At 39.3% G+C, this 27223-nt stretch overlaps 1 protein-coding gene across 6 annotated transcripts in view; it reads left to right on the plus strand.

The window, feature by feature from the left end:
• The window catches only part of HNF1B (HNF1 homeobox B), an 80442-nt gene that overhangs the window by 44600 nt on the left and 8619 nt on the right, over window positions 1-27223 (plus strand). For 3 of the 6 annotated variants that reach the window (XM_051992466.1, XM_051992464.1, XM_051992467.1), the window contains exons 5-8: window positions 6305-6465; window positions 11468-11600; window positions 19526-19720; window positions 22522-22649. In XM_051992466.1, the coding sequence (XP_051848426.1) occupies window positions 6305-6465; window positions 11468-11600; window positions 19526-19720; window positions 22522-22649 (617 nt within the window). Of the gene's footprint in view, window positions 1-6304; window positions 6466-11467; window positions 11601-19525; window positions 19721-22459; window positions 22650-27223 lie in introns of those variants that run through there. The other 3 variants (XM_051992468.1, XM_051992465.1, XM_051992469.1) reach the window with 3 other exon arrangements.

The following is a 27223-nucleotide window of genomic DNA, read 5'->3' on the forward strand; positions in this document are numbered from 1 at the left end:
TGAGATGAAACAAAAACAAAGATACACACATTAGAGAGAACTAATAACTAGAAGAGCCAGGACTGGCCTTGTATAGTGCAGGACCATAGGCAGAAGGGGCCTGACACATTTGAAAAAAAAATTGGATTGAATTAAATTAGCAAATTGGAGGCTTGAAGCTCCTAGGTATATTAATTTCTTTAAACCACTTTGAACTAGGTATATTAGCTTTCTTTGCAGGGGCACACTGGTAAATATATCTTAAGGGGAAAAGCTTACATTTAAAAAGTTTAATTTGCATTATTGAGATTTTCTCCATCACTTTCTTAAGTCTAGAAATCAATAATCAAGTTCTGATTTATAGCAGTTAACAATTTCTAGAGGTGTAAATAAATGCTCATGCTGAAAATTCAGTGATTGTCTCTGCCAGAACGTCCACTGGACTCCAACACCCTCATAAACATGCCTCTTGTTTCTCCTAATTTGAAAATATGGGTATTTGAGGTTCACTTAACCTAAAATGGTTACCATTTACCAAATAAATGGTCATTTTTCTCTACAAATTCTGAAACCCCTAAAAGAAATTGTAATTCATTTTCCAGGGGTCAGGTGGGGACCTAATAATGTAATATAGTAGCCATGAGTTATTAGGACAAAAAAGAGATAGTGACCTCAATAAGGAATGCTATATAGTGAGCAGCAGTGTTGGCATAGAGTATTGAATTTGGAAGAGTAGGTTCTGGATTCAAATTTTACCTCTGATGCTTGCTTACTATATATCTGATCATAGGAAAGTCTGTTAGCCTCCCAGAAGCTCACTTTCTTATCTATAAAATGGAGAACAGTAACTCTATTCCCTACTTCCCATAGTTGTTGTGAGGATTCAGTCCATTCTGACAAGCATTCATTGAGTACCTACTGTGTATGAGGTACTGTCCTAGGTGCTGGGGATATAAATAATGAAAAATAATCCCTACCCTTAAGGAATCTGCATTCTACTAGATGGAGGGAAAAGGATGCACATGTGTCTGTCTATGATCATTTAAAGAAGGAGAGAGTCTTAACAACTAGGGGGAGTCTGAAGTTTTCTCTTAGGCGAAAGCAAACAATTCGAGTTTTGAAAAGGGCAAGGGACTTTTCAAAGGTAGACAAACACTTTTGCAAACTATAATGCACTTACAACCTCTGTAGTGCCTTAAACGCACCAGTTATTATTACAGTGGTCCCAGGTTTGGGAGTAGTAAGTGTCATGGGCACCAATTGGCCTCTTGAAGCCTCTTCTGCCCCACCAAGTCCACATCTGCTCCCATCCCTATGAAGCAGCAAAATATAATAGGAAAATCCACTAGATTTGGAATCAAATTCTGGCTGTATTATTTATTTCCTGGGTGACTATAAGTCATTTCAGCTATAGGCCTGAGTTTCTTTATTTATAAATGGAGGGTGTGGAGGGAGAGGGATGTGGGTGGACTAGATCCCAGTTTCTTAAAACGTGAGTTATGACCCCATATCAAACCTGGTAACTGAATGTGGGAGTTGTAAAATTATGATTTATTATCAGTAAATGTATGATTCGTATACCTATTTTACATAACTATATACCAGGGTCATATAAAACTTTCTTAAGTGAAAAGGGGTGATGAATGGAGAGAGTTTAAGAAGCCCTGGACTAGATGAGCTCCTAGGTTGCTTTCACCTCTAGATTTTATAATACCAGCAACATTAATTCATGAATTCATTTATTAATATCCCACTCCCTGAGGGTAGGAATGTCTTTCTTTTTCTAATTCATAATTTCCAGTGCTTAGCACAGTGCCTGGCACTTAGTAAGTGCTTAATAAATGTTTATTGAATTGAATTGAATAGAAAATTGCATTGTTAGGAGGGAGAAGGCAAGATGTTGTCCAAGTTCTTTTCAGTAGCTTCTAAGACCCTTCTGATACTCTTTGGTAGACTAGTTATATTGGATTATGCTTATGGATGTAAACCATTATGTTTCTATATTGCTCTCACTTCAAATGCTTTCTAGGTCTGCGGAGTGCCAGATAGTTTTGTTTCATCTTGTTCTAACCAATATTTCTCTCCACCCTCTCTGTTACCACAAATACTCCCTGTTCTATGTGCTGCCCTTCTTCACCAACCTTTGCTATACACAAATACTGGTTTATGTAAGCAATGGCAAGGATCCTTCAGGGCCCTGGACTGCTTAATGGAGAGCTTATGAAGGAAGTTTCTCTAGAGTGCTTAGCACATTGCAGGTGCTTAATAAATGTTTACTGACTGACTGGAGGTTGAAAATAAACATAGATCTGGAAGATGAGCAGCAGTCTCCTCCTTGCCACCTTGTTCATGCTCTGCCTATCTCCCACACTCCTTCAATGCCAATCACATATTCCTAGACAGTGCCTCTTTGGGGCCAGGAGCTATAGGATCACCTGCTTACCATATTTGATTCTAGAAAAGATCTCAGAGTGACAGTAACTCACTTAAGATTACTCATCAAGTTCATGGAAAAACTGGGAATCACAACATAAATACTCCAGCCAGCCATTCCAGAAAGGGCTTTGCCAATCTCAAAACTCTCTAAGAACCTGAGATGAGGGTATTGGGATTATTGTTATTATTGATATTTTATCCCTCAGGCCAGTTGCTTTGTTTCTAATAAATGGTCCTTATGTATGTCTCACCAGGGATTCCTTGTAAAGAAGGCTTTTGTTTCCTGTAGATACCCTTGGTTAATTATTTTAAAATAAATAATTCTGTAGCCTGTGGCAGGGAAGAAGCCTACTTATGACCCATATTTGATCAGCGAAGGGCTGGCCCTCTTCTTTCAGCCAAACTAAATAGATTAAATTGAGAGGCTATGTTTGACTTGAGACTGAATCGATGATGCAGACAGGCTGGGAGGTGGAAACATGCCTGGCTCCCAGTGCTGTCACCACTCACTCCAGAGCAAAGCATCTTGGGGAAGTAAACAGCTTGTCAGAGCAATGGGGGTGGGAGAGAGAGAGAAAGAGAGAGAGAAAAGGGACAGAAGGAAGGATATTTCTGAAAAATGGGAAGGGCAGGTGAGGAGTAGCAGGAATTTTAAGGGACCAAATAGCAGAAGTTCTCAGGATTCTTTGGGGATCAGTTGTCCCTTACAACTTAATAAGTTACAGGTTTAGAGTGGGGAGGGAACTTAGAGACTATTAAAGCTCTGTCACTTTACAAATGAGGAAAATGAGCCCTAGGTAAATGTCAATGATTTGTCCAAAATCTCACAGGGAGTGACAGGATTAGAAAGTAGTCTCCTGACTACTTTCAGTTTTGGGCTATTTCTATAGTGTACTGCTTTCCCATTATATTGGTCATCTTTTGTTACTTTCCTGTGCTTGCCCTTCCAAGGAAGAAGACTTTTTCAAAGATTGGATTATAGATTTAGAGCTACAAGGGACCACAGAAGACATAAAGTCCAACCTCATTATATGAGGAAACTGAGGCCCAGAGGTTAAGTAATTTGCCTGAGGTCAGACAACTAGTGAAAATCTAAGATGGGATTTGAACTCAGGTCTTTCTGATTTAAAATCTGGGATCTTATTCACTACACACAAAAGAATATGCATTTTGGCATGGCAGGGTATTTGCCTTCCGATCACCACTGTGCTGCTCACTCCAGTTGGGCAACTATCTTAGATAATAGCTGAGCTGGAAATTACAAACTAGAACTGGTATCAGAGTTATGGGAATTAGAACTGAAAATGACTTTGGCAATTATCTAATCCAGGCATTTTAACGTCTTTTGTGTGGTGGTCTCCTTTGGCAGCTGGCTAATTTGATGTAGTGCCTAGACTGTGTTTGGAGGCAGGAAACCCTGAATTCAAATCTTACTTTGCCAATTGAATGAAGCCTTTTAACCCTTTCTCATAGTGATGCTTTTTAATGCATAAAATAAAATATACAGGATAACAAAGGAAACCAATTATAGTGGAATACAACCATCAGATATTCTTTAAAATGAGTTTACAGACCACAAATTAAGATTTGATCCAATCTCATAACTCTCTGGACAAGGAAAGAGAGATTTAAGGAAGATAAAAGACTGATCCAAAGGTGCACAGATTTTTTTAGAAGAATCTTCAGGTTGGAAGGGACCTTAGAAACAATCTAATCTACAACTCTCATGTTGTAGACAAAGAAACTAAGTATTAAAAGGGATCTTAGAAATCATCTAATCTAGAACTCTCATGTTAGAGATAAATAAACTAAGTACTAGAGAAGTCAAATAACTTTCCTGAACACTATGGGAGAAACTACATCAGAAAGTAGAAAGATGTAGCTATGTTGTAGAGAGAAACAGGGAATCATCAGAAGAATTTTGTGGTTCAATTCAGTCTTCTTTCTGTCTGTTCTGTGTTGGTCTTAAACTCATTGTTCATTTGCAGTATCAGTCTAAAATATAGATAGATGTAGTTATAGATCTAGCTAGATATAGAAATATAGTTTGTCTATTCAAGTGCATAGTATTGTCAGATCCATAGGAATTCTTCATCCACTTGGTTTTTCTAGTGTGGATAGTTAGGTCAAATTCTCAATGAATATGATTCAGAGGTTCTTAATCTTTTTTGTTTCATGGGCCTCTTTTTAGAATGATGTTAGTCTGGTAAACCCCTAGATCCCTTTTCAGTAGGTTTTTTGATGCACAGATTACATAGGTTTGTAAACTATTGATATTTGAACAATTATGAAATTATTTTTTAAAATACAAGTTCAAGTTCACAAGCCTTATGATAAAAAACCCTGTTTCTAATGAAATGTTTTTTCCTAATCCTCTGTAAAATATCAAAGAGGCAATGGAAGGTTTGGGTTTTGCTGTATCTTCTGTGCCTTTGGTGAGGTCAGTCCTTGGACTATTACAGCTTTCAATTCTACTCTTCTTCCTTTCTCAGGCAGGTTTTGGCTTCCATAACCTGAATACAGGACTGAAAACTAGCTGATGATGAATATGATCTGTATTCAGATTATAGATTAGATTCATCATTAGCTAGTTTTCAGTCCAATAAGGAACCTTTTTCCTTTCTTGGGATAGAGGGATATCCTCAACTCGGGTTTCCTCAAGCAATTATGTAAAGTAGGAAAATGGTGAACAGTCTATGCTTTATTCCTCCTTCTTGAAGAGCTTCTGAGAATTTATAGACCCAGTCACAGTGGATAACTAACCATCCAGTTTGAGTGGCCCTTCCCCCTTCAATCAGATGAGTCTTCCCTTACGACTCAGAAGTCACCAAATTAAGAAACTCATTAAGGTGTGTAAATTTTAGACTTAAAGACACAGTTGCAGCCTCATCTCTGTCTTGACATTTTTCATTGGCTAAATCAAGGAGTGGACAGACTAAGACAGAGTTTGGAATGGAGAAGGGATAATCACAGGCTTGAGAACTTTGACAGGGACTCTGTTATGATCTTTGCCTGGGTCACATACCTAGCTTCCCACTGAGCTTTCTCCTATCAGTGAAATGGATCCTTCCTTCTTCTCCCACCAATAAAATGACTAAGATGCTTCCCAGGGTTGAGAACTTCCAAAAAGAGACTGTCAGTCAACAAATCAAGTCAACAAGCATTATCAAATGTCTGCTGTGGGCCTGGCACTCTGCTAAGTTCTGACAATAAAAAAAAATGTTCCTCTCTTTAAGTAGCTCACATTATAAAGGGGGAGATAATGCATAAACATCTATCTATGTGCAAAATATATATTTAGGGCAAATTAGAGCAGGAGGTAGCATGAACTGATTTAAGGGCTGATTATTAAATTTTCAACATTTACACCATGAAAATCAGTAAATGCTATAAATCACGGCTTGATTTATTGATTTTTTTTCTTGTCTAGATTTAAGAAAATAATAGAGAAAAATTTAATAATGTAGATTAAATTTAAATGTGTATTATATGTCCAATATTCTCTTCCCCCCAGTTGATTGTTAAATATTTACTAGCATATCTCTGATATGGAGGTAATTTCAAAACATGGGAAGTGCTGACTAAGAATTAGAAAGTCACAAAGACGTATACTCTGACTAAGGAGAATACCAAAGGGTTCCTTCCAAATCTCCTACAACCTAAGGAAAGGGCATAGATGCAACAAGATGCAGACCCAAAACGAACATCATGGCTCTACCCCTGCGACCTCCTAGGAAGGTTACCAAAAGTTTTGGGATGAGAGTGTATTGGCTTTGTTTTCCTCTCAGGGAAACCTCTGAAAACAAGAGTGGAGACCATTAAATCAGATATTTTGTATTTCTAGAGGTCATTCTAATGACCCATCACTTGGGCTCATGTTGTCTTGCAGGAGTGAGATACAGCCAACCAGGAAATAATGAGGTCACTTCCTCCTCCACTATCAACCATCATGGCAACAGCGCCATGGTGACCAGCCAGTCGGTTCTCCAGCAGGTTTCTCCAGCAGGCCTGGACCCCGGCCACAGTCTCCTCTCACCTGATGGTAAATTGGTGAGTACACCTGGGCCATTGTAGCAGTAGGAGCTGATAAGATAAGAGGCAAAACAAACAGGACTTCTCACAGGGCCTACCTTAAACAATGAAGCATTGTAACCCCAGAAAAAAAAATCAGGGGCTGTTCACAGTTGGAACGGAAAGGCAGTGCTGTGTGACCCTGTCTTTGGCTGGTGGAAGAAGTGTTCAGTTTGAACCCAGCCAATAAATCTGACAGAGAGCTGCTCTCATTTTATTGATTGAATGCCTCATAAAGGAACACAGTGGGTGGGACACTGTTTGTCTTTTGCTGCTGATGACATTCACATTGATAAAACTTGTTCATGGGGTAGTTGGCTCCTTCCCCCCCACCTCTTTTCTTTCTTTCCTTTTTTTTTTAATGCTCTAAAGTCAGGAGTTCGTACCAGAAAGCATTTCATCATGAAACATTTCCCTATTGCCCTCTTTCCCCTCCCATCTTATCCCTTCCCCCCTTCCACTATTTGTTTCCTCCTTGCTCTTAAGCATGGAGCAGATTGGGATTTAGAACTAGGCCACAGATGATGGTCAGAAGACACTTCTAAAATTGGGCGGTTGGATGAAATTTTCAGTAGTCTCTGTCACCATGTGGCGCAGTAGGACACCTGAAACAAAATTGCTGGAGAGATGTGATACTGTCACTTTCCTCCAACAATATCACATCCCCTCATCAAGCAGAACTTCTTGTATTTTAAAGTTTACCTATTTGATTCAATTCAATTTTTTTTTTTGAGTTTCTACTATATGCTAGACATTATGATGCTGAGGATAAAAAACAATAAATAAAATTGTCCCTGACCCCAAGGGGCTTACACACTATCCGGGAAGATGAGAGAGGATATAAGATGCATACAGATATGGCATTCTAATCTTTTCCTATAGTTGAAATGAAACCGATTGGAATTTCTAAGCCCACACAAGTCTCAAAGAGCAAGGAAGAATGAATAGCATCATGATGCTTGTGAAACTTGGTCGGAAGTGGAAATTTTATTCTTTGGATCATGCTCTGCTTGTGAGATCATGCAGAGGTGCTAGTTTTCACAATGGAGGTGGGGCTGGAGCACACTCGCTAAAGGTTCGGCCCTCTTCAACTGAGCACCTGACAAGAATGGGAGGGGCATCCAAGTCCCTATGCCACACCAGACCTTGATGCTTAGGTTGTGTAGGCAACACAGGAAGGGCAGGTCACAGGTGATTGGCTGCCTGGCTTCCTGAAGGAAAAACAGCATGTGGTTTCTGTTGGCTTGAGCAGGCTTAGCCAGTACTAGTTTCAGGGAACTGAGGGCTGCTTTCCCCAGCTGAGTACTCTTCAAGGAAAATGCAAGGGTGTTTCCTGCCCCACCTTCCCTGAGTCTTTCCCTTCCCTCGTTCTTTTTAACCTATGCCATGGATAGAATTCATCTCTTAAAAAAGACCCTTGTACCTGTGAATCCAAACTATCATGGGAGTGACACAAAATCCAATCCTTAGAATTTGTTTGGTCATATTGGGACCAAAATCCCCACTAGCTAAGACCCAGTTTGGTCTCATCGAGGAAAGATTTAATTTCTCAGTTGAATTGACTTTTTCCGAGTCTCTTGAATATTCCAAAAAACCTTTATCTTGGAGTTTGCAAATGTTTTTTGAACCTCATTTTCCACCCAAGAAGATAGATATAGTGGAGCAGGACCAATTTGCTCTAGACCCAAACTATCAACTTGCTTGTTTCCCTCTCTCATCTCAAATCCCATCTGTGACACTAGCTATGTGACTCCAGCCAAGCGACTTAACCTCTGTACCCCAGGAGGCTCCCTAGGAATTGGCTACTAAGTCATAGAGGATTTGCACTGGAGGAAAGGAGCTTCCAGTGTTGACAAAATCACAGATCCTTTGTGTATTCCCAAAGGGAACGCTGATTTGTATTGATCCAACCTTGGCTAGTCAGTCTTCCTTGTGACCTGTGGCAAGGCAGCTGATCAGGTTATCCTGGGGAGTGTTTGGGGGTGGGGGTGGGGGAGTGCTGAGTATCTTCCAAGTATCCAAAAAACTCAATTGTTTTCTTTAGCAATTTACTGGACTCCCATCAACACAATTAGCAAATAGAAACTGGGAAGGGAAATTATACTTTTACATTAGCAGGAACAGAGGCAATTGCACAGGCTGGTATTCTAGCTCTTAGACCCAGCATAACACACACACACACACACACACACACACACACACATAGAGTACATATTTATACACATATATACGTGTATTCTTCTTCCATTCCTCAAAAAAAAAAAAAAAGGCAGAAAAATCCCAGGAACTCTTTTGTCCCTTCCTTGACTTTCTCAAAGGACTATGCTACTTAACTGGTCCAGTCCTGGAACAGGTTATTGGTGTGTGTGTGTATGTGTGTGTGTGTGTGTGTGTGTGTGTGTGTGTGTGTGTTTTATGACTGCCATTTCAAAAACAAGTCTGGCAAACAGGCTGGTTCTCTCTTGTTTGATGTGGTCAGAATTCTTTCTGAGTCATGTGACCACGAGCTCATTTCTTGATGCTCAATTTAAAAACACAAACCTGTTTTGATTTTTTTTTCCATTTTCTTAACTTAACCTTGGAAACCACTGGCTTGGCTGGAATGGCAGCATTGGCATACAATAGCTTGCTTGATACAAATGGTGTGTCACCTCTGAACTTCAGAACTCTCCATAACAAGCGTTTCCAAGAAAAAGATGCTGGCTGACTTCTAGTCACATTCTCCAATCAGTTTGATATCAAAATTTCTTCACATCATCATTGGTGAAATCAATCAATCAACCAGTAAGAATTTATTATTTGAGACAATGTGGTATAATGGATAGAGAGCTAACCTTGCAACCTTGAAGACCTGAGTTCAAGTGTTTTCTCTGACACATGCTGGTTGTGTAAACCTGGGCAAATTGATTGACCTCTTTATTGTTTAATAAACTGTCTAAGAATAAAACTTGAAATGAATGTATTGACCTGCATTGGAACAGGGAACCCCTTCATCTGGGAACTCTTGGTGCCAGTAAAATTATAGGTCTTTCCCCTCTCCCTTATATGCCAAATGCTGTCTTATGGTGTTGGGAAAATAAAGAATGAATGTTCTTGATTTTAAGGAGCTTGCAATCCTTTAAGGAAAGCAATGTCTGTGTATACATATAAGTATACACACACGTAGCTTTAGATGTAATTATATATGCACTCACATATATGTAAATTTATACAAAATACTTAGAAAAATTGTCATGTGTTTTTTTCCCCTGAGGCAATTGGAGTTAAATGACTTGCCCAGAGTCACACAGATAGGAAACATTAAGTGTCTGAGGTCACATTTGAACTCAGATCCTCCTTACTTCGGGGCTGGTGCTCTATTCACTGCACTACCAAGCTGCCCCAATGTTTTTTTTTTCCCTTAAAAAAAAGATTTGAACTTTTCAACCCAATCCACAGGGCTATAGGAACACAAGAGAGAAAGAAAGAAAAAGGATGTGCTTTTTTTGGGTATTTTCATCATGGCGTTCCATGCCAATGAATAAAAATGAATATGGTTACATTGCTGAAGTGAAGTGGGAATGGAGTGAAAAATTTGAGGTCAAGGTAGCAAATTATGAGGAAATTAAAAGAAACATGAGGCTTGGGGGAGATGTCTATGGGTCAGTAATCTTAGGGTCAGAAGTGGTAATATGTGTTCAGAAGGGGAACATATTTCTCTCTCACCCAATTCACTAAGTTTAAAAAGCCAAACTTTAAGAAAGTCTAGTAAAATGTAAGTTCTTGAGGCTGCAAATAAATTAGTGTCAGGTTTCCCCAATTCTAAATGCTTATTTGTAGTCCAGGCCTGTGATTTCACTGGGCTAGCTACTTCCTAGTGTGGAAAGACCATCTGCAGAAAAGAGGTGCCTGGATGTATGGGAGTGAACTTAGGTGATATACTAAATAAAACTTGGGACTTAGAGTTGAAATAGACCTGAATTTGAATGCTCTGTCAAACACTTAATTATGTAATACACTGAGCAAGTCAATTAGAGTGTCTTGGACTCAGTTTTCTTACCTATAAAACGAGGATAATAATAGCACTTATATTACTGGGCTGTTTTAAGATCAAAGGAAATATTTGTAAACACTTAACACAGCATGTATCACATAGTAGGTGCTTAATAAATGCTTGTTCTCTTTCCCCTTTTTAAGAGATTAAATGACTGCCCATGAAGTCACACAAATTTATTTATCAGAAGTAGAATTACAACTTCAGGTGTTTCAAATTTCTAAGGCTAAGCCTCTCTCTACAAAGCATGCTGCTTTGCATACAGTAGGTGCTTACTATATATTTATTGAATTTAATGGGGAAATAATTTTATGCTTTTAACGATAGCTGCAAATTTCTTAAAATTTGGTGCTTTCTCCTCTGTATCCCCAGCCTAGGTAGACTATTTTTTTTAAATAATGAAAATAAAAAGAAATAGATTTTATTGCAAGTTAGGGGCAAAATCTTTAAGAAGTGGCAGTGACTGCTAGTGAGAGACTAGCTATGTGCTGTAAATGCCCAGCAAGCTTGCTCTACTCTTTGCAACAGCCAGAGCTAGGAATTCCCCTTGGATACCCTATTAGAGGGCAGGGACTGTATTTTCATCCTCAGTGATTAGAAAATAGTAAACATGTAAATGATGCCTTTTCATTGATTCATTTGGCTGTTCGGTTTCTCCTCTTCTCCACTCTCAACCACAGGATAATGATTTCCTTCATTTAATTATTTTTGTCATCCTACACCATTCTATTTCCTCAATATCACTCCTACAGAACTCTAAGGCTTGGGGTTAAGGTTTCGGTCAGAGCAGATATGAGATGCCAACCATTGCAGCGGGAACAAGGGCTCTTAGACAGGATGACTCAATAAAATCGAAAGTAAAGGATACTGAGTTGAAGCATAAAGCTGAATTTTGTTTTGCATCCTCTTTCTCCTCCAGTCATGTTGTTCTCTTCTCTCTTTTGGCAGATCTCCGTCTCAGGAGGGGGCTTGCCCCCAGTCAGCACCCTGACGAACATCCACAGCCTTTCCCACCACAACCCCCAGCAATCTCAAAACCTCATCATGGCACCTCTCTCAGGAGTCATGGCCATTGCACAAAGTAAGCTACATTCTTAACTTTCAGGATGCAGAGAGATGAGTCAGCACAGAATCACGAGTGACTAGCACATATCCATCTCCCACCACCCATCACTTGTTACTGATTCCCTGAGGTTGAAATGCCTTACCTTCTTAGCTTTTTTTAATCAGTAGAGAGTGGAATTGTTTTAAGCTGAGAAGACTAAGAAGCTACAATTAACTTTCTTCAAGAAGGATGATAGGTTTAGAGTTGGAAAGGATCTTCAGGGGCATATATAGTCCAACCCACTCTTTTACAGATGAAGAAACTGAGGTCTAGGGACTGTAGGTAACTTTGAATCAGAAATTTAGAACTGTAAGAGTTATCAGTGACAATCTAGTCCTATAGTTCCCAATAGTTTTTGTTCCATGAACTCCTTTAATCAAAACAACAATTTGTTGGGAACCCCTGGGATAATTTAATATACTACAAATAATATTTCACAATTTTTTATTGCTTACGATGTCATTAAAGAATATTTAGAGCAATCCTCTTAGACTATCATCAAAAGTCCTTGTGTGTTCATGAACCACTAAATGGGAACTAATCTAAACACTTCATTTTATATATAAGGTAACTGAGGCCTTGTCCAAAATCAGACAGGTGAAATTTGAACCCAGATTTTCTGCCTTTACTCTTTACACTGTCAGGCAGTGCTAATGTTTGTCTTCCATGTTGATGCATAGCATCAAGTGAGATGAGGCTCAAATTAAAACAGGAAATATGGTGCTGAGACCCAAGGGTTAATTTCTGTACTGTCAGTGATAGAATACTGAAGGGGACAACAAAGGGAGATTGTAGCATATTCCTAATTGGAGAATTTTAAGGAGAAAACAGATGTCCTTAAAAAAAAGAACCAAAGGCTAGGATTCTTTCAAGCTCTATGATTCTAAGATTCAAGAGCAGCGTTTTCTTAACCTTTGTGGGGGTCCTGGATGTTTCTGGCAATACATTCCATAGAAGCCCATGGACTTCTTCTCAGAAACATGTTTTTAAATACATACAAATAGTAATAAAATAAGTGTTTGTATAGCTTTTCAAACTTTGCAAAGCACTTTTTACATATTATCTCATTTGATCCTCTCCAAAATCCTGTGAGGTAGATGCTATTACAATTTTCATTTTTGCAGATGAGGAAATAAAGGCAAATAGAAGTTCAAAGCCTGGTCCAGGCTTTACAGTGTAAAACAAAAATAGTTAACAAAATATTTTTTGAAAGCTGGTGGACTTCACATTAAGAATTCCTTGTTTAGAATTTAACTTTTCTGCTATCTCAGAAGGAAAAGGTTAAATGTTGAAGCAGGTTGGGTGTATCTATGTATCCCTCAGACATATATAATGCATGTGAGTTTTCATGATCATGCTTTATGCATCTGTGCTTTTCCAAATGGAAATGGAGACCTTTAGAAAGATTTGCCAAGGAGACACAGCAGAGACCATATCTCCTTTGGTGCAGTGGAAAAGACTTTAGGCAGGGGGTCCATTATTCAATCTGTAAGCATTGACTACCTAATATGGTTGATGTCTTCATGGATAGTAATCTAGCTTCCAGGTCCATCTGAGTTCAGGTCCCTACCTCTGATGTGCACTTATATACCAGGAGACTTTGGGCTTTAAGCAGCTAATTTGATAAATTGGCATTGGTAGAGTATCCCCACTTTTATTCCCCATTCCAATGACATCAGAGATCCAGGTCCTATGTTATATATAGGTGCCAGATGCCATTTGAGGGCCTGTGTCTAGTCTGATACTTAACAAGCTATGGGATCATAGTTGTTTTCAATTTCTTTTTTTTTATGGGGGGGGAGGTGGTTATGTATCAGTTTCCTCTTGTGAAGAATGAGAAACTTGGGGTAAATGATCTGAAAGGACTTTTTATAATCTTCCTCTCCTCCTTGAATCTTCTCTGTCATCTCTGCAGGCATGAAATCATCTCACTTCACAATAACAGCCTTAAATTATGTCTAAATTCTATTGAAAAGTTGCAAAATCCTGCTTTAAGGATTTTCAGCTGATCACCCATCTCTACTATTGTTCCTGGGAAACTGACAGTTTTCTCTATCATTTCTTTACTCAGTACCATACTTTGTAGAATCAATTAGTGATGTTAAATGGGGTCTGCCTGAACTTGCTGTCCTACCTTGCCCCCAGAATAATTTGGTTCTTGCTAGATGGTGTACTGAATAGAGTGGCCAGTCCTGAAATGGCCAGTTAGAAGGATTTGAATTCAAATCTGACCTCAGAGACTTACTATAACTATGAATCTAGACATCACTTAATCCTGTTTGCCTTAGTTTCCTTATCTGTAAAATGAGCTAAAGGAGAAAATAGCAAATGCTCTAGTATTTTTCCCAAGAAATTCCCAAATGGACTCAAGAAGAGTCCAACATGACTGAAAAACAATTCAGCAGTAACAGCACTAGTTATCTGTTCTTGCTCCACTCTGTCCTAGATTTTTTAAACTTTCCTTTTGTTTATTTATAGTTTATTCTTAGTTATTTTTTTATATCAATTAATAAGCAAATGCTTCTTCTCCCACTTGTCTCCACCATTGGGGAAAAAAAAGAAAATAAAAACAAAGCTGTCGTAGCAAACATGCATACTCAAGCAAAGCAAATTCCTGCATTGGTTCTGTCCAAAAATGATTCTACCTCTCTGTTAAAAGGGTGAGATGGGATGTAGAATGGCTCATTGCTGATCCCCTGGAGTCATGGTTGGTCATTCCACTGATCAGAGTTCTTAAATTTACAAAAGCTGCTTTTCTTTATATGTTGTGACTATATAATTTGTTCTTCTGTTTCCAGTCATTTCATTCAGCATTTGTTCATACAAGTCTTCCAAGGTTTTTCTAAATCTGTCCCTTTCCTTATTTCTTGCAGGATAATGATATGTAATACATTATATCCATATAGCATGTCTATAATACTTATAGACTAATTTTCTTAGCCATTCCCCAGATGAGCATCTATTTAGTCCTTCAGTTTTTTGTCACCACAAAAAGGCTGCTGTAAATATTTTTGTACATATGTGTACATTTTTATGCATATTAAAAAGTATTTGTATAACAACCTTGGCTTTAGAGCAAAGGCACCTATATTCAGATATTGGTTCTGCTTCTTGCTATGTCATTTAACTTTATTGGGCTATAGCTCTAGTAATGGCATCTATCACTTGATCAGAGCGCATGCTCAATTTAGTGATGCTTTCGCTGCTCCTTCTTTTCCCTCCCCTCTTTCTAGGTAGCTTTATCTCTCTTCTTTGAGGAAATCTAATGTGTTTATTCCCTCCATTGTCTTTACATGTATGATACAGAGCTGAAATAAATGAGGGGAGAGGGAGAGAGAGGAATAAGTATTTATCGAGAGCCTATTATGTGACAGATATTGTACTAAGCATTTTACAGATATTATCTCATTTGATCCTCACAATAACCCTGTTACTATCCTCATGTTATATTTGAGTCAAGTATAGTAAAGAAGTTAAATGACTCTCCTAGGGTCTCACAACTTTAAAATGTCTGAGTTTAGATGTGGATTGAGATATTCTTCACTCCAGGACCAGTAACACCTATAGTATGAACTCAATTGCTCCTAAAATGGTCTATGCAAAAACATTTTGCCAAACCTTTTCCCTCAGCTGCTTGGAAGTCAATGCCTTTTTCTTTTTTTTAAATCAAAAGGAGATAATCAAGTGAAAATCACAGGGACCTTTAAGGAGCTCACCAGATGAAAGGCTGTAATCATGCAAGGCTTTCCCATGGGCCATCGCCTGAATCATGAAGTAGTTGGAGCCATATGGAGTGTTTGCATATGTCAACACTGGCATTTGAATGGGGGCTCCAGAGATTGAAGCCATCCTGCTGTTCTTTAGACTTCTCTAGATGATTTGTGGTTATAGATAAGCTATCCCAATTCTTTTTTTTTCCTTCTCTTCATTCAAGAACTGCTCAACACTGACTTGAGCCTTCTTGAAGTTAATTTTCCTTCCTGTTTTAACCAAGGAGAATAGCATGAAGAACTGAAGAAGTTTGGATAGGGTTGCCAGAAACCATTTGCCATTGCTACTGAAATCCTCCCTCATTAGATTGATTCTTGAACTTTCATTATTGAGATCTTGCTTCAGGATTGTAGAAGAGGAAGAAAGAAATGGTAACAATTTCTATGTACTCAGACTGAAATACGGAATGGTGCTTAGAGGACTGAACTTTCAGAACTCAGCGAGATCACAGAATCATATGACCCAATGGGTAGAGTATTGGAAGTGGAGTCAAGAAAACCTGAATTCAAATCTGGTTGAAGATACTTACTACCTGTGTGATCCTGAATAAGTCACTTAATCTCTCCCCGTCTTTCTCTGTCTCTTTGTCTCTTTCTCACACCGTTTTCCTCATCTGTAAAATTAGGATAATAATAGTAATAGCATCTACCTTCCAGAATTGTTGTGAAGTTCAAATGAGATAATATATATAAAGTATTTTGGAAAGCTTCAAGGCTGTATAAAGGCTGATAATTATTTTATGATCCTATGAGCATAAGTTTAGTGCAGGAAGAAATATTTATTTAGTATATAAGTAAACTGAGGGAATTTAAGTGATTGCTACTGATAACATGGATAGTATATACAGAGATGGACTTTGAACTGAGGTCTTCCTGATTTTCCATTCTGTAAGTCACACTATTTCTCTGAAATCAGATCTCCCTTCTCTGCACTGTGTAATTATAGGTCACTTCAGTGCTCCAGCCTCAATTTCTTCATCTGTGAAATGGGTACAATAATGCCTATAGTCCTCACAAAGGCGTGAAAAGATCAAATTAGATGATTCAAAAACTTCCATGTACTTTTATTACTATCAGACATGATTATCATGAAACTCTTTGTGTGGACAAGGTCTCATTCCCTTTCTCAGTCCCCTTATCAGATGCTAGGACATTGGAAACTAAGAGAAACTGAATTACTTCCTTTCTCACAGTATGATGTCATAGAGAGCTGATGTTAGACTAGGCAGCCCTGGGTTAGGGCTGTCATTGCCATGCCACTGTGTTGTGTGACCTTGGTCAAGTCACAATCTCCCAGTATTCTAGGAAGCTCTCTAAGACTGTAAGTTTCAGATAAGGGGTCAAGCTGCATTAATAGACTCTTCATTAGGGAGTTCTTTTGTCAATGAAATAAGTTTCCCATTTCACAGAAAGCTATCTCTGTGGTGAATTGGAAAGAAGATCTGGATTCAACTTCCACCTCTTACTACTTGCATGATTTAGTTATTTCACTTTTCTGTGATTCAGTTTCATCTGTAAAATGAAGGGGTTGAACTAGATGGTCTTGGAGGCCACTTGTAGATTCCAATATAAAACACTAGATCAATGGGACTTCCCCAGAGCTAAAAATCTTTGGCAAATAAGTGGGGAAAAGAGGAAAAAAGGTATCAGATGAAATAGTGAAGAGCTGGAGCCTGAGCTATTGGGGGTGTAGAAGACTGAGAAGCTTTGAGGAATATCAGAAAGCAGAGACCCTCTTGACTACCCCACCCTCCACAAACCAAGAAGATCATTGCTGCTCTTGTAATTCTTCCAACGGCTCCAGCCTTCCAGACAGCTGATAACAATATCAGCTAAAACTCCCAATGTGCAATTGTTGAGAGCTTTGCTTTATCTTGGATTGGATGGGGGGGGATGGGCAGGGAAAAAAGGTCTTCGACCCACTTAGAGTCTATGGCTCCTTACATGTGTCTGATGTATTTTGCCTATTTCACTTCACTTGGGACACCTGAGAAAAAACACTCCCCTTTTTTCTGCTTCTCTCTCTTTGGGTGCCCTTTTTTAATAAGGAGGCAGTATCAAGTCCTCCCTCATATTATATGTGCATATAGTATGATGGAAAAGATAATAGATTTGCAGTCAGACTGGTGTCATTTATGCTTCTTACTGCCAGTGTGGTCAAATCATTTAGTAAGACACTTATTTCCTTATAAGAAAAAGAGGGGGTTGGACAAGATGGTCTCTACATTTCCTTCAAGCTGTAAATCTGTGCTTCTCTGATCTATGACATAGTTGGTGGGTTAGGGAGTGAAGAGGAGGTTTCATCACCTCTCAGTTATTTATGGGAGGGAAAACCTTGCCCCAACCTCCAGATCAACTCCTCTCTTGTAACAAAGAAAACAATTAAGCAAATCCACTTGATATAGGGACCCCGTACCTGACAATGTGTAAACACTGCTTTAATATTCCTTTTCCTTTCTTCCTCACCCTGCTTATTTCTCACTTCCTCTCATTATGTGGTATTGTATTCTAAACCCCAACAATCCCTCCCAAGTCACACTTAGTAATTAGGCCTCTCTAGCTACAGCTTTTGGAGTTCAATACACACTCTTGAGGGAGAATTTTGGGAAGGTCTGCAGAGAGCCCCCTATTCAGGGACTTGATCCTAAATTCAGAAGTAGAAAAGTGTCCTGATGTAATAGGATCCAGATACAGTAGCCAGGTCCTGGTATCATCATCTTGATGTCAAGGGAACTGAGTGCACACGCAGAGGTTGGGAAAATGATGAAACCTGCTACATCCACTTGTAAGGACACTCTAATTTAATGGTAGCTCCTTCTTATGTGACATCTGTCCTGCTCCCTAACTATAATCTTTCGCTGCTTGACACTTAAATTCAGACCTATCTCTCTTAGACCCATCCTGCTTCACTTTTTACTATAGATGGGAAATTGGCCAACATTTTTAACACATCACACCAGCTAGGAATATTCAGATTGCTCCAGGTACAAGAGAACGACTTTGAGCTGTGCTTGGGCTCCTTCACATTCCTGCCCTCTTCTGGTTGGACGCAAATTAGCACCTCTTAGGAGCTAAATGAACCCTGCTTTAGCACAGATACCACACTGTATCCTGAATTCACAGTCTGAACTGTGGTCTGATGGGGAAAATTAATTTTCTCTGTTTTTAAATTTTAATTTTAAATTTATTTTTCTCCATTAGAAAACATTTATTTTCTCTCCTCCCCATCCAGAAAAAAACAAGCAAAAATAAAACCATTATCATATTTATCGCTTTAAAGATTATTAAACTGAGCAGATACTTTGACAGAGCAATATTACTTTCTATTAGTCTTAGATTAAAAAGATATTGAAAAAAGAGGGAAAAGACTAATGCACACAGATACTTATAGCAGTTCTTTTTGTGGTGACAAAGAACTAGAAAGTATAAAGATGTCCATCAGTTGAAGAATGGTGAATAAATGATGGTAGATAGATGTAATGGAATAATGTTATGCCATAAGAAATGGGAAGGTCAAAAGGGAAGGTGTCAGAGAGACCTGGCAAGACTTGTACTGGTTTTCTCTTGATACAAAAGATGATTCCTCTCCTCTTCTCTCCTTTTCTCTTTTTTGCCTCTCTTCTCTTTACTCCTCCTTCTCCTCTTCCTCCTTTTCTCTGTGTCTCTCTTTGTTTTTCTCTCCTGCTCCTCTATTTCTCCCTCTCATCTTCTCTTTTCTTTTCCTCTCTCTTGTCTTTTCTTCTTTCTGTCTCCCCTTCCTCCCTTCCTTCTCCTCCTCTTCCTTCTCTGTCTCTCTGGCTCTGTCCCTGTCTCCGTTTCTCTCTGTGTGTCTCTGTGTCTCTCTCTGTGTGGATGTATCTCTTGCATCCGTCTCCTCCTTCCCCTTCCCCTTCTCTATCTCTTTCTGTTTCTTTCTCTTTGTGTGTTTCCTTCTCTTTGTTTGCTTGTGTCTCTTACCTCCCACTTCCCTTTTCTCCATTTCAGTGTCTCTCCCCAGCCCCCAGGCCCTTTTCTCCCAGCATAATTTTCTCAGAGGTACCTGCCAGCCCCAGGTGAGAGGGAGGGAGCAGCTGCTAAGCTGGGAGTCCCTGTGTCCAAAGGCTTCTCCACTGTCTTCTCTTGCTCCCACAGGCCTCAACACGTCCCAAGGCCAGAGTGTCCCTGTCATCAACAGTGTGGCGGGCAGCTTGGCCGCCCTGCAGCCCGCCCAGTTCCCCCCACAGCTGCACAGCCCTCATCAGCAGTCGCTCCTACAGCAGCCCCCTGGAAACCCCATGGCCCAACAGCCTTTCATGGCGGCAGTAACTCAGCTCCAGAACTCCCACAGTAAGGAGTCGGCAAGGCGGGGGGTGGGTGGGCAAGACCTGACAAGGCTCCCCCCCTCTCTCTCCTCCTCCAAGTTTTGATCCCTAGATGTTTCAGTGCAGATTATGGTCACCTCCTTTAGGAGGGAGTAAATAAGATTTATTGAATTCAATTTGGGGCCACTGGGCAGACAGAGAGAGACTTAGAAGGATTGAGGTTTAATGGAGAAGATACTAAATTTGGATTCAGGAAGACATGGGTTCAAACATAACTTGACATGTCATTCATCTTCTCTGTGCCTCAGTTTCCTTTTCTGTAAAATGAAAAAGTAATATTCAGTTTCTTGGGCTGGTGCTTCCTTCTGGGCCTCATTTTTTTTTTTTTTCATTCAGTTGAATTCCATTTTACTCTCACTTATTAAGCACCTACTATATACCAGGCTTCCAATAATGTGTACTTGGAACAAAACAGACAAAAACAAAACAATCCCTGCCTTCAGTGAATTTACATTCTGTGGAGGAAGTAGGGAGAAAACTACACACACACACACACACACACACACACACACACACACACACAAAAATACATATATCTATATAGGTGTATGTGCATCTATACATAATATATAAATGTGAATACACATATACACATATGTATATATGTACAATGTAAATACAAATATATACATGTAGACATAACTTGTGTTTCTGTGTATGTGTATATGCACATGCACATCTATGTATATATACACTTAAGGTAATTACAGGAAGGTGAAGATATGAACATGAGGAGGGGATCATATCAGTGTTTTTAACTTTTTTATGGTATCGTGACCTCTTTTAGTGGTTTTTAAAGGCATAAAATAAAATATAAAAGGAATCAATTTTATTGAAATATAGTTATGAGTATATTAAAAAAGCAAGCTCATAGACCCTAGATTAAGAGCACCTAGACTAAGAAAGTCTCTAAAGTGCTATCCAACTCTAACCTTTTTGAATCCTTTCCCCTTCCTGGATCCTTCCAAGAGGAAGCAACCCTCCCCCCCCCCCAAATATATGAGTCAATAAACATTAATATAGCAGGTGCCAAATGTGCCAGCCACACAAAGAATGTGCAAGTACAAAGAGTGAAGCAATCCCTATCCACAAGGAACTTTTACTCTAGTAGAAAAAACAACAAACCTATGCATAAGCATATGCAGAATCTTTAATAGTGGAGAAATATAAATAAAGACAAAGTAATTTGGGAGGGAAGACTCCAGCAGTTGGCAGGGATAGGGAATGTTTATATAATGAATTTAAACCACAGGATAGTATAGGAGACCTCCAGCATCCTTTCTGACTCAACTTCTCTTCACTTTTGTATTTCTCCAGGCAATGGTAATGAATCTTGGGGGAAGAGAATAGCAGGAGAAAGTTATACCCCTGCTTCAGGGAGGAATTTCCCACTTTTTTCTCTCTAAATTGAACCAAAGGCAGACTCAGTCTGGTCTCCCTCTTGTAACTGCCATCAAATGTCTTGTCAGGGGATTGTCCCCCGTCTCTGTCAGTGTCCAAGCCCAGTTCCAGACTCAACTCTCACTTAAATGCAGGTAATAAGTCCTAGGAGAAGGCTGATTTCCTTGTTTAGATAAAACATCTCCAGAAACAGACATAAACAGCTCTCCTCCGAGAAACTGGGAATCAGTCTCTGTGAAGGAATATGTTGTTGTTCAGTCATTTTTCAGTCATGTCTAACTCTTCATAATCCTATTTGGGGTTTTCTTGGCAGCGATCCCAGAGTGGTTTGTCATTTCTTTCTCTAGATCATTTTACAGGTGAGGAAACTGAGGCCAACAGAGAAAGGTGACTTGTTCAGGGTCACATAGTTAAGTGGAAGTTAGGAATTTAGCACATACATTTTTAAAATGAAAATTTTATTAATAATGTTTTATTTTTATACCACCTTCATTTCTGAATCTATCCCTCACCTATCTACAGAGCAAAGGAAAGAGACACACAGAGAGAAAGACAGAAAGACAAAGAGATAGAGAGAGAGACAGATAGACAGAGACAGAGACAGAAACAGAGACAGGGGCAGGGGCAGGGACAGGAACAATGAGAGAGGGAAGGAAGAAGGGAGGGAAAAAGAATTAAGAGAAGCAAAAGTAACATCATAGGCAAGTCTGGCATTGTTTTTAATGTTCCATCCCTAGACTCTTTCCCCTCTGCTATAGCCTACCAGCTACATGACCCAGAGCAAGGCACTTAACCTTTTAGGTCCCAAAGGTAACTCTAACCCTGTAAGTGCAAAACAGGTTCTGACTTATTTTAGAAGAGTGATTTCTTATCAGGATTTTCTATACCAATAAGACAAAAGTCTAGTAAAAAAAAAATCAATTCATCAGAATGAAAGCTTTTGGAAGGCAGGGGAAAATGATTTTTGTTTTTGTTTTTGTCTTTGTACACATAAAAGTGCCACAGTGCCAGTACCTTATACACAGTAGGTATTTAATATATGCTCATTGAATTCAGTTGGCATTAGCCGAGGTTTCATTGGCCCTATGTTTTAGTTGGTTCTTTCTATTCTAAATCCATTTAACCACTTGTCTTTTCCTTGGTAATTTATGTAGAAAACTAGGAGAATGGTAGCAATCTTGTGACCCTGGCCTTCCAACTCTAAAAGGAAACAGTAGTTTTAGGGATCTATTTTATAGGTACCACCCCCACCCAAGGCTAACTCAGCTAAGTGACACTGACAGTGTGGATCCTCTCTCCACAGGGTGACTACGATTTACCCATCACTGTACGCTTGCTGACTTTCTTCATCCTCTTTCTCTCCAGTGTACGCGCACAAGCAGGAACCCCCCCAGTATTCCCACACCTCCCGGTTTCCGTCTGCCATGGTGGTCACAGACACCAGTAGTATTAGTACACTCACCAACATGTCTTCCAGTAAACAGGTAATTCTGGTATGTCAGGGGCTGGTTGGGATTTGGGGAGTGTGTATATATGTGCTGCAAATGGGGAGGGATGACAAGACAGAGCAAGGGTATGCCAGATAATAGATATAAAGTGCTTTGCAAACCTGAAGAAGCTATGTAAATGGTAGCTATTATTATTACTTTGTTGTCAGATGTATTTTTCATCATAAGCTTAGTGCCTTGATACCAAGTTGCTATAAGAAAGAACAATGAGCTTGCAATCTGATGAACTCTTACCTCTAACTAAATTTGTGACCAGGCCATTTCATTCTTAGAGTCTTTCCCCACCTGAGTTGTAAAATGGTGCTGATGATATTTTTACAACCTACTTCATTGGGCTGTTAAGAAGAAAAAGCTCTGCAAAGTTTGATATAGTATTAGGGGTTCGCAGAAATTATAAGTGAATGAATGAATGAAAAAGCACTTATTAAGCATTTACTATATTCCAGATATTGTTATAAAAACCAGAGTTCATATGTAGAATCATAGATTTAGAGTTGGAAGGAAGCTTAGAGATTATGGAATTCAACCCTTTCATTTTTCAGATGAGAAAACTGAGGCAGAGAAGTTAAGTGATTTGTCCAGGGCCCCACAGCTAGTAAAAGTTTGAGGCAGCATTTGAAATGCCCTATCCAATATGCTTTGCTGCCTTCAGAGACAGAACACCACAATGAAGAACAAGCTGAAAGTATTGAGATCTGCATAGGTGTCTCTACAACCCGAGTGGTGGTCTCTGTCACTCATCATAATGGAAGCTTTCTTAGAGGATTAGACAGTTGACTCCTTAGGATTTTCATGCATATCTAGGCAGTTTTCTTTCTCTATAATTCTGTGGGTTCGCAGACCAGTTCTATTTGCACCTGTGTGATTTTGGGCAAGTCATATAACTCTGGCCCTTAGTCTCCTCGTCTGTCAAATGAAAAGGTTGAGAGTAATTTTCTTAATGAACCCTTTCTGCTCCATATCTGTGATTAATGGCTAAAGATTGTACGCATCCCTTCTTTATAAAAGAATCTTTGAGAATTTCTCATAATCAGATCTCATCCAGTCAGATGCCCAATATAGAGTGGACTAAATGCAGATGCTTTTCCATGGCCAAGGGGTTCAAGCAGAGGTTGTGCTCACCTAGATTCAGAGGGACCTAGACCGTGGAATCTGAGTTACCCTGAGTACTTGAGAGGGATGCTCCAATTTGAGTGGGGTGCCCAAGTTACGACTTGCGATGAAGTTTGCTTTTCTGTCTTACTGACCTTTCCATGGGGTCATCTAAAAACATTTATGAGTGTGTTTTAATGAGAAAAAAAATCAAGGTACAGATCTTTGGGATGTGGAGGGAGAGAGGAAATGATGCCATTAAAGCTCATGACTGATTGCTGGTTCCATGATGGAGAAGATAGCAGTAACAGAAGGCAAAGATGGGAATAAAGGCAGATGGAACCAAAACTGTAGCAGCAACTGTCAAATTTATTTGGGAAACTCAATGTTAGACAAAAGAGATATAGACCTATTTGGACAGAGACTGTGGTTCCAAAACAATCAATAGTCTCTTTAGAGGAACTGGATCCATGCAGCGTGGGAACTGTTTGACCTTTATCGATTATGAGTTAAAAAGAAGGCAACCTTGAACTTGTCAGCTTATGGTAACACTTAGCTAATGTGTTTATTTTTCTCCCCCATCTGAACTCTGGAAAGCATACCATATGATGTAATAGAACACAGGAGGTAACATAAGAGAGAACAATGGCTCTGGAGTCTGAAGATTTGTATTCAAATCCTGCCTCTGTGGGATCTTAAGCAAGTTACTTGGCTTCACTGGGACTCAGTTTCCTTATCTGTAAAAATTTCAGCTTGGTCTATAAGGGTCTAGATCCATGATTCTGTGGAAGCAGAGGCCCTGGCTGTGGGTCCCTGTATCTGCTCTTTCTTAACTATGTGACTTGGATAAATCACATTAAAAACATAACTTATTTATACAGTGCTTTAAGGTTTACAAAGCTCTTTGTATGTATAATTTTATATTATCCCTACCATGAGTTTATGAATAAGTCCTTACAAGAGAATAAAAGTTGAGTATTTCATTTCTATCTTTGTATCTCCTATGCTTAGTATGGTACCTGTTATACAAAGGCATTTAATAAATGCACAATCAAACAACCATTCACCAAACACTTTTTAAGCCTATGTTATATGCTAGGGAAGCATCAGGAGTGATACAAAGACAAAGACAAAACAGTCCTGGTTTCAAAGAGCTTACCGTCTAAGCTATTTCGCTTTTATGGATGAGGAAATAGGTTGAATTGAAATTTCTTGTCCATGATCACATAGCTGGGAAGTGTCAGAGGCAGGATTTGAACCTAAGGGTCTGCTGGCTACAAGGGAAGGCTCTTCCCCCTATACAAAGCTGCCTTATTTGACTTCTCTGGATCATATTTTTCTCATTTGTCAAATGATGAGATTGGGCAGAATCTCAAAAGTCTCCCTCCCCCACCCCCAACTCTTAAGTCTGTAAGATTCTATGAGAGATGCCAATTTTTTAAAGTCAGGTCTTAGAGTGGACCTGCTATTGTAGTCAGAGCTATCATCATGCCCCACCCCTGCTACCTACACACACATTCCCTGCCTCACTTCCTCCTCATCCCCATCCCCTACCTAGCTGAATTCTGGGAAAAATGAGAAGTCACACCTTTACATGGGCACAGAGAGTACATTGAAAATCCCATGTGCCTGAGGAAGAGGGGTGTGTTTGTGTATTGTGTGCATGTGCATGAGTGTATGTGTGTGTGTGTGTGTGTGTGTGTGTGTGAGAGAGAGAGAGAGAGAGAGAGAGTGTATGTATAGGACCTGAGACTACTTTTCTCTCATCTTGTAGAAAGTGAAAGCATCCCTCCCAATCCCCCTGCCCTCTGTCTTCTGAGCAATCTCCCCCACTTTGTAATGTATGGGGAAAACATTTATCTCTGCTCACAAATCTCAATCCAAGGGGCAGCCAGGTGCAGCCACGCTCCTCGGGTATACCACTTCCTTTGAAAGGGCTTATCGGTTCATCTGCCAGTTGGTCAGCCCTACCCTGGTCTGTGATTAATTATTCTGTCTTCCCTGAGTTGACTTTGATGCTTGCTTGTTGAAACATGTCCTCCAAATCCAGGAAATGTTCTCTTAATGAAAATACTCTGAGATGCTCCCTGGGAGAGATGGTCATCAATCCCCATGATGACTTCTCCCTTTTGCTGGACTAGGTGACCAGCCAACCTTGAAAGGCTGAACTGGTCCAACAGCAATGCTCTAGTTTTCCCTTTTTGGATTTTGCAGGCTACCTCATGCCTTCAAATATCCTCAGATGCTTTCCCTTTAGGATTGATTTCCACTTCCCATTTTATTTTTTCATTCATTCATCCACTATCCATTCTATCTATCTATCTATCTATCTATCTATCTATCTATCTATCTATCCATCTATCTATCTATCTATCTATATCTGCCCTCTATTTATTTTGGGGCAATTGGAATTAAGTGACTTACTCAGGGTCACATATCTAATAATTTTCTGAGGCCAAATTCTCAGGTTCTTCTGATTTTAGAGTCATCACTCCATCCAATGAGATGCCCTCAAGTACCTACCAATATGATAATTAATGCTATCATCATTATCATTATAGGTTTTAGGGTCAAGATCAGTAATGGATGTGAAATCCATAGAGTGTGCTGCCTTTGGGAAGTACTCCTCAAAATTTTCAGGGGCTCCTTTTTTGCCTCTGAAGCAAACCACAGTATACCCAGCTTAGCATTTGAACTCCTTCATAATCTGGTTTCCACCTTCCTTTCAAGGTCTACTGAATATTACATACATCCTTTCACCCACTTTCCATTGCAGTCTATCTAATTCATTAGCTAGCTGTTTGCTACATATGACTTCCATGCCTAGAACAAAACTCCTTTCTCTTCTCCTTAAAGTATCTCTAGCTTCCTCTGAAATATAGCCCAGGAACCACCTCCTAGATGAAGCCTTTCCTGACTCCCCCTTGCCTCAGTATTATCTCCATCTTGAAATGACTTTGTGTTATGATCATAAGGTCCTAGACCTAGAGCTAGATGAGAACATAGGACTATCTGGTCCAATTCTTTCATTTTCAGATGAGGAAAGAGCCGTAGGGAAAAGAAGTGACTTGCCAAAAGTCACACGGTCAGTTTGTGTCAGAGGTGAAACTTGATCTCAATCTTTTCTGGCTCCAAAGCTAACTTATTATCCTCTATGCATCATATTGCACAAACCCTTCAATGACAAAAATACCAGTAACAACAACAAAAGAGGCACTTATTTACAGTGATACTTGAAATTTCAAAAAGATGATAACTTTTTGAAACTCTTTTTTTTTTTATAAAATAATAGAAGACATTCCCATAGCACAGCTACAACCCTCTACATATTCTTAAGAATTCAGCAAATATATTTTACTGAAGTCAAAGTGTCATTATAGAATGAAGAGTTGTCCGTAATTATCCTGGATTGTAAAAATTTAAGAGCATTTTAAACAGATATTATCATACCAGATACTTTTAGTCTC

This window comes from Antechinus flavipes, chromosome 4 (genome assembly GCF_016432865.1).
Source record: "Antechinus flavipes isolate AdamAnt ecotype Samford, QLD, Australia chromosome 4, AdamAnt_v2, whole genome shotgun sequence".
Classification (NCBI taxonomy): domain Eukaryota; kingdom Metazoa; phylum Chordata; class Mammalia; order Dasyuromorphia; family Dasyuridae; genus Antechinus; species Antechinus flavipes.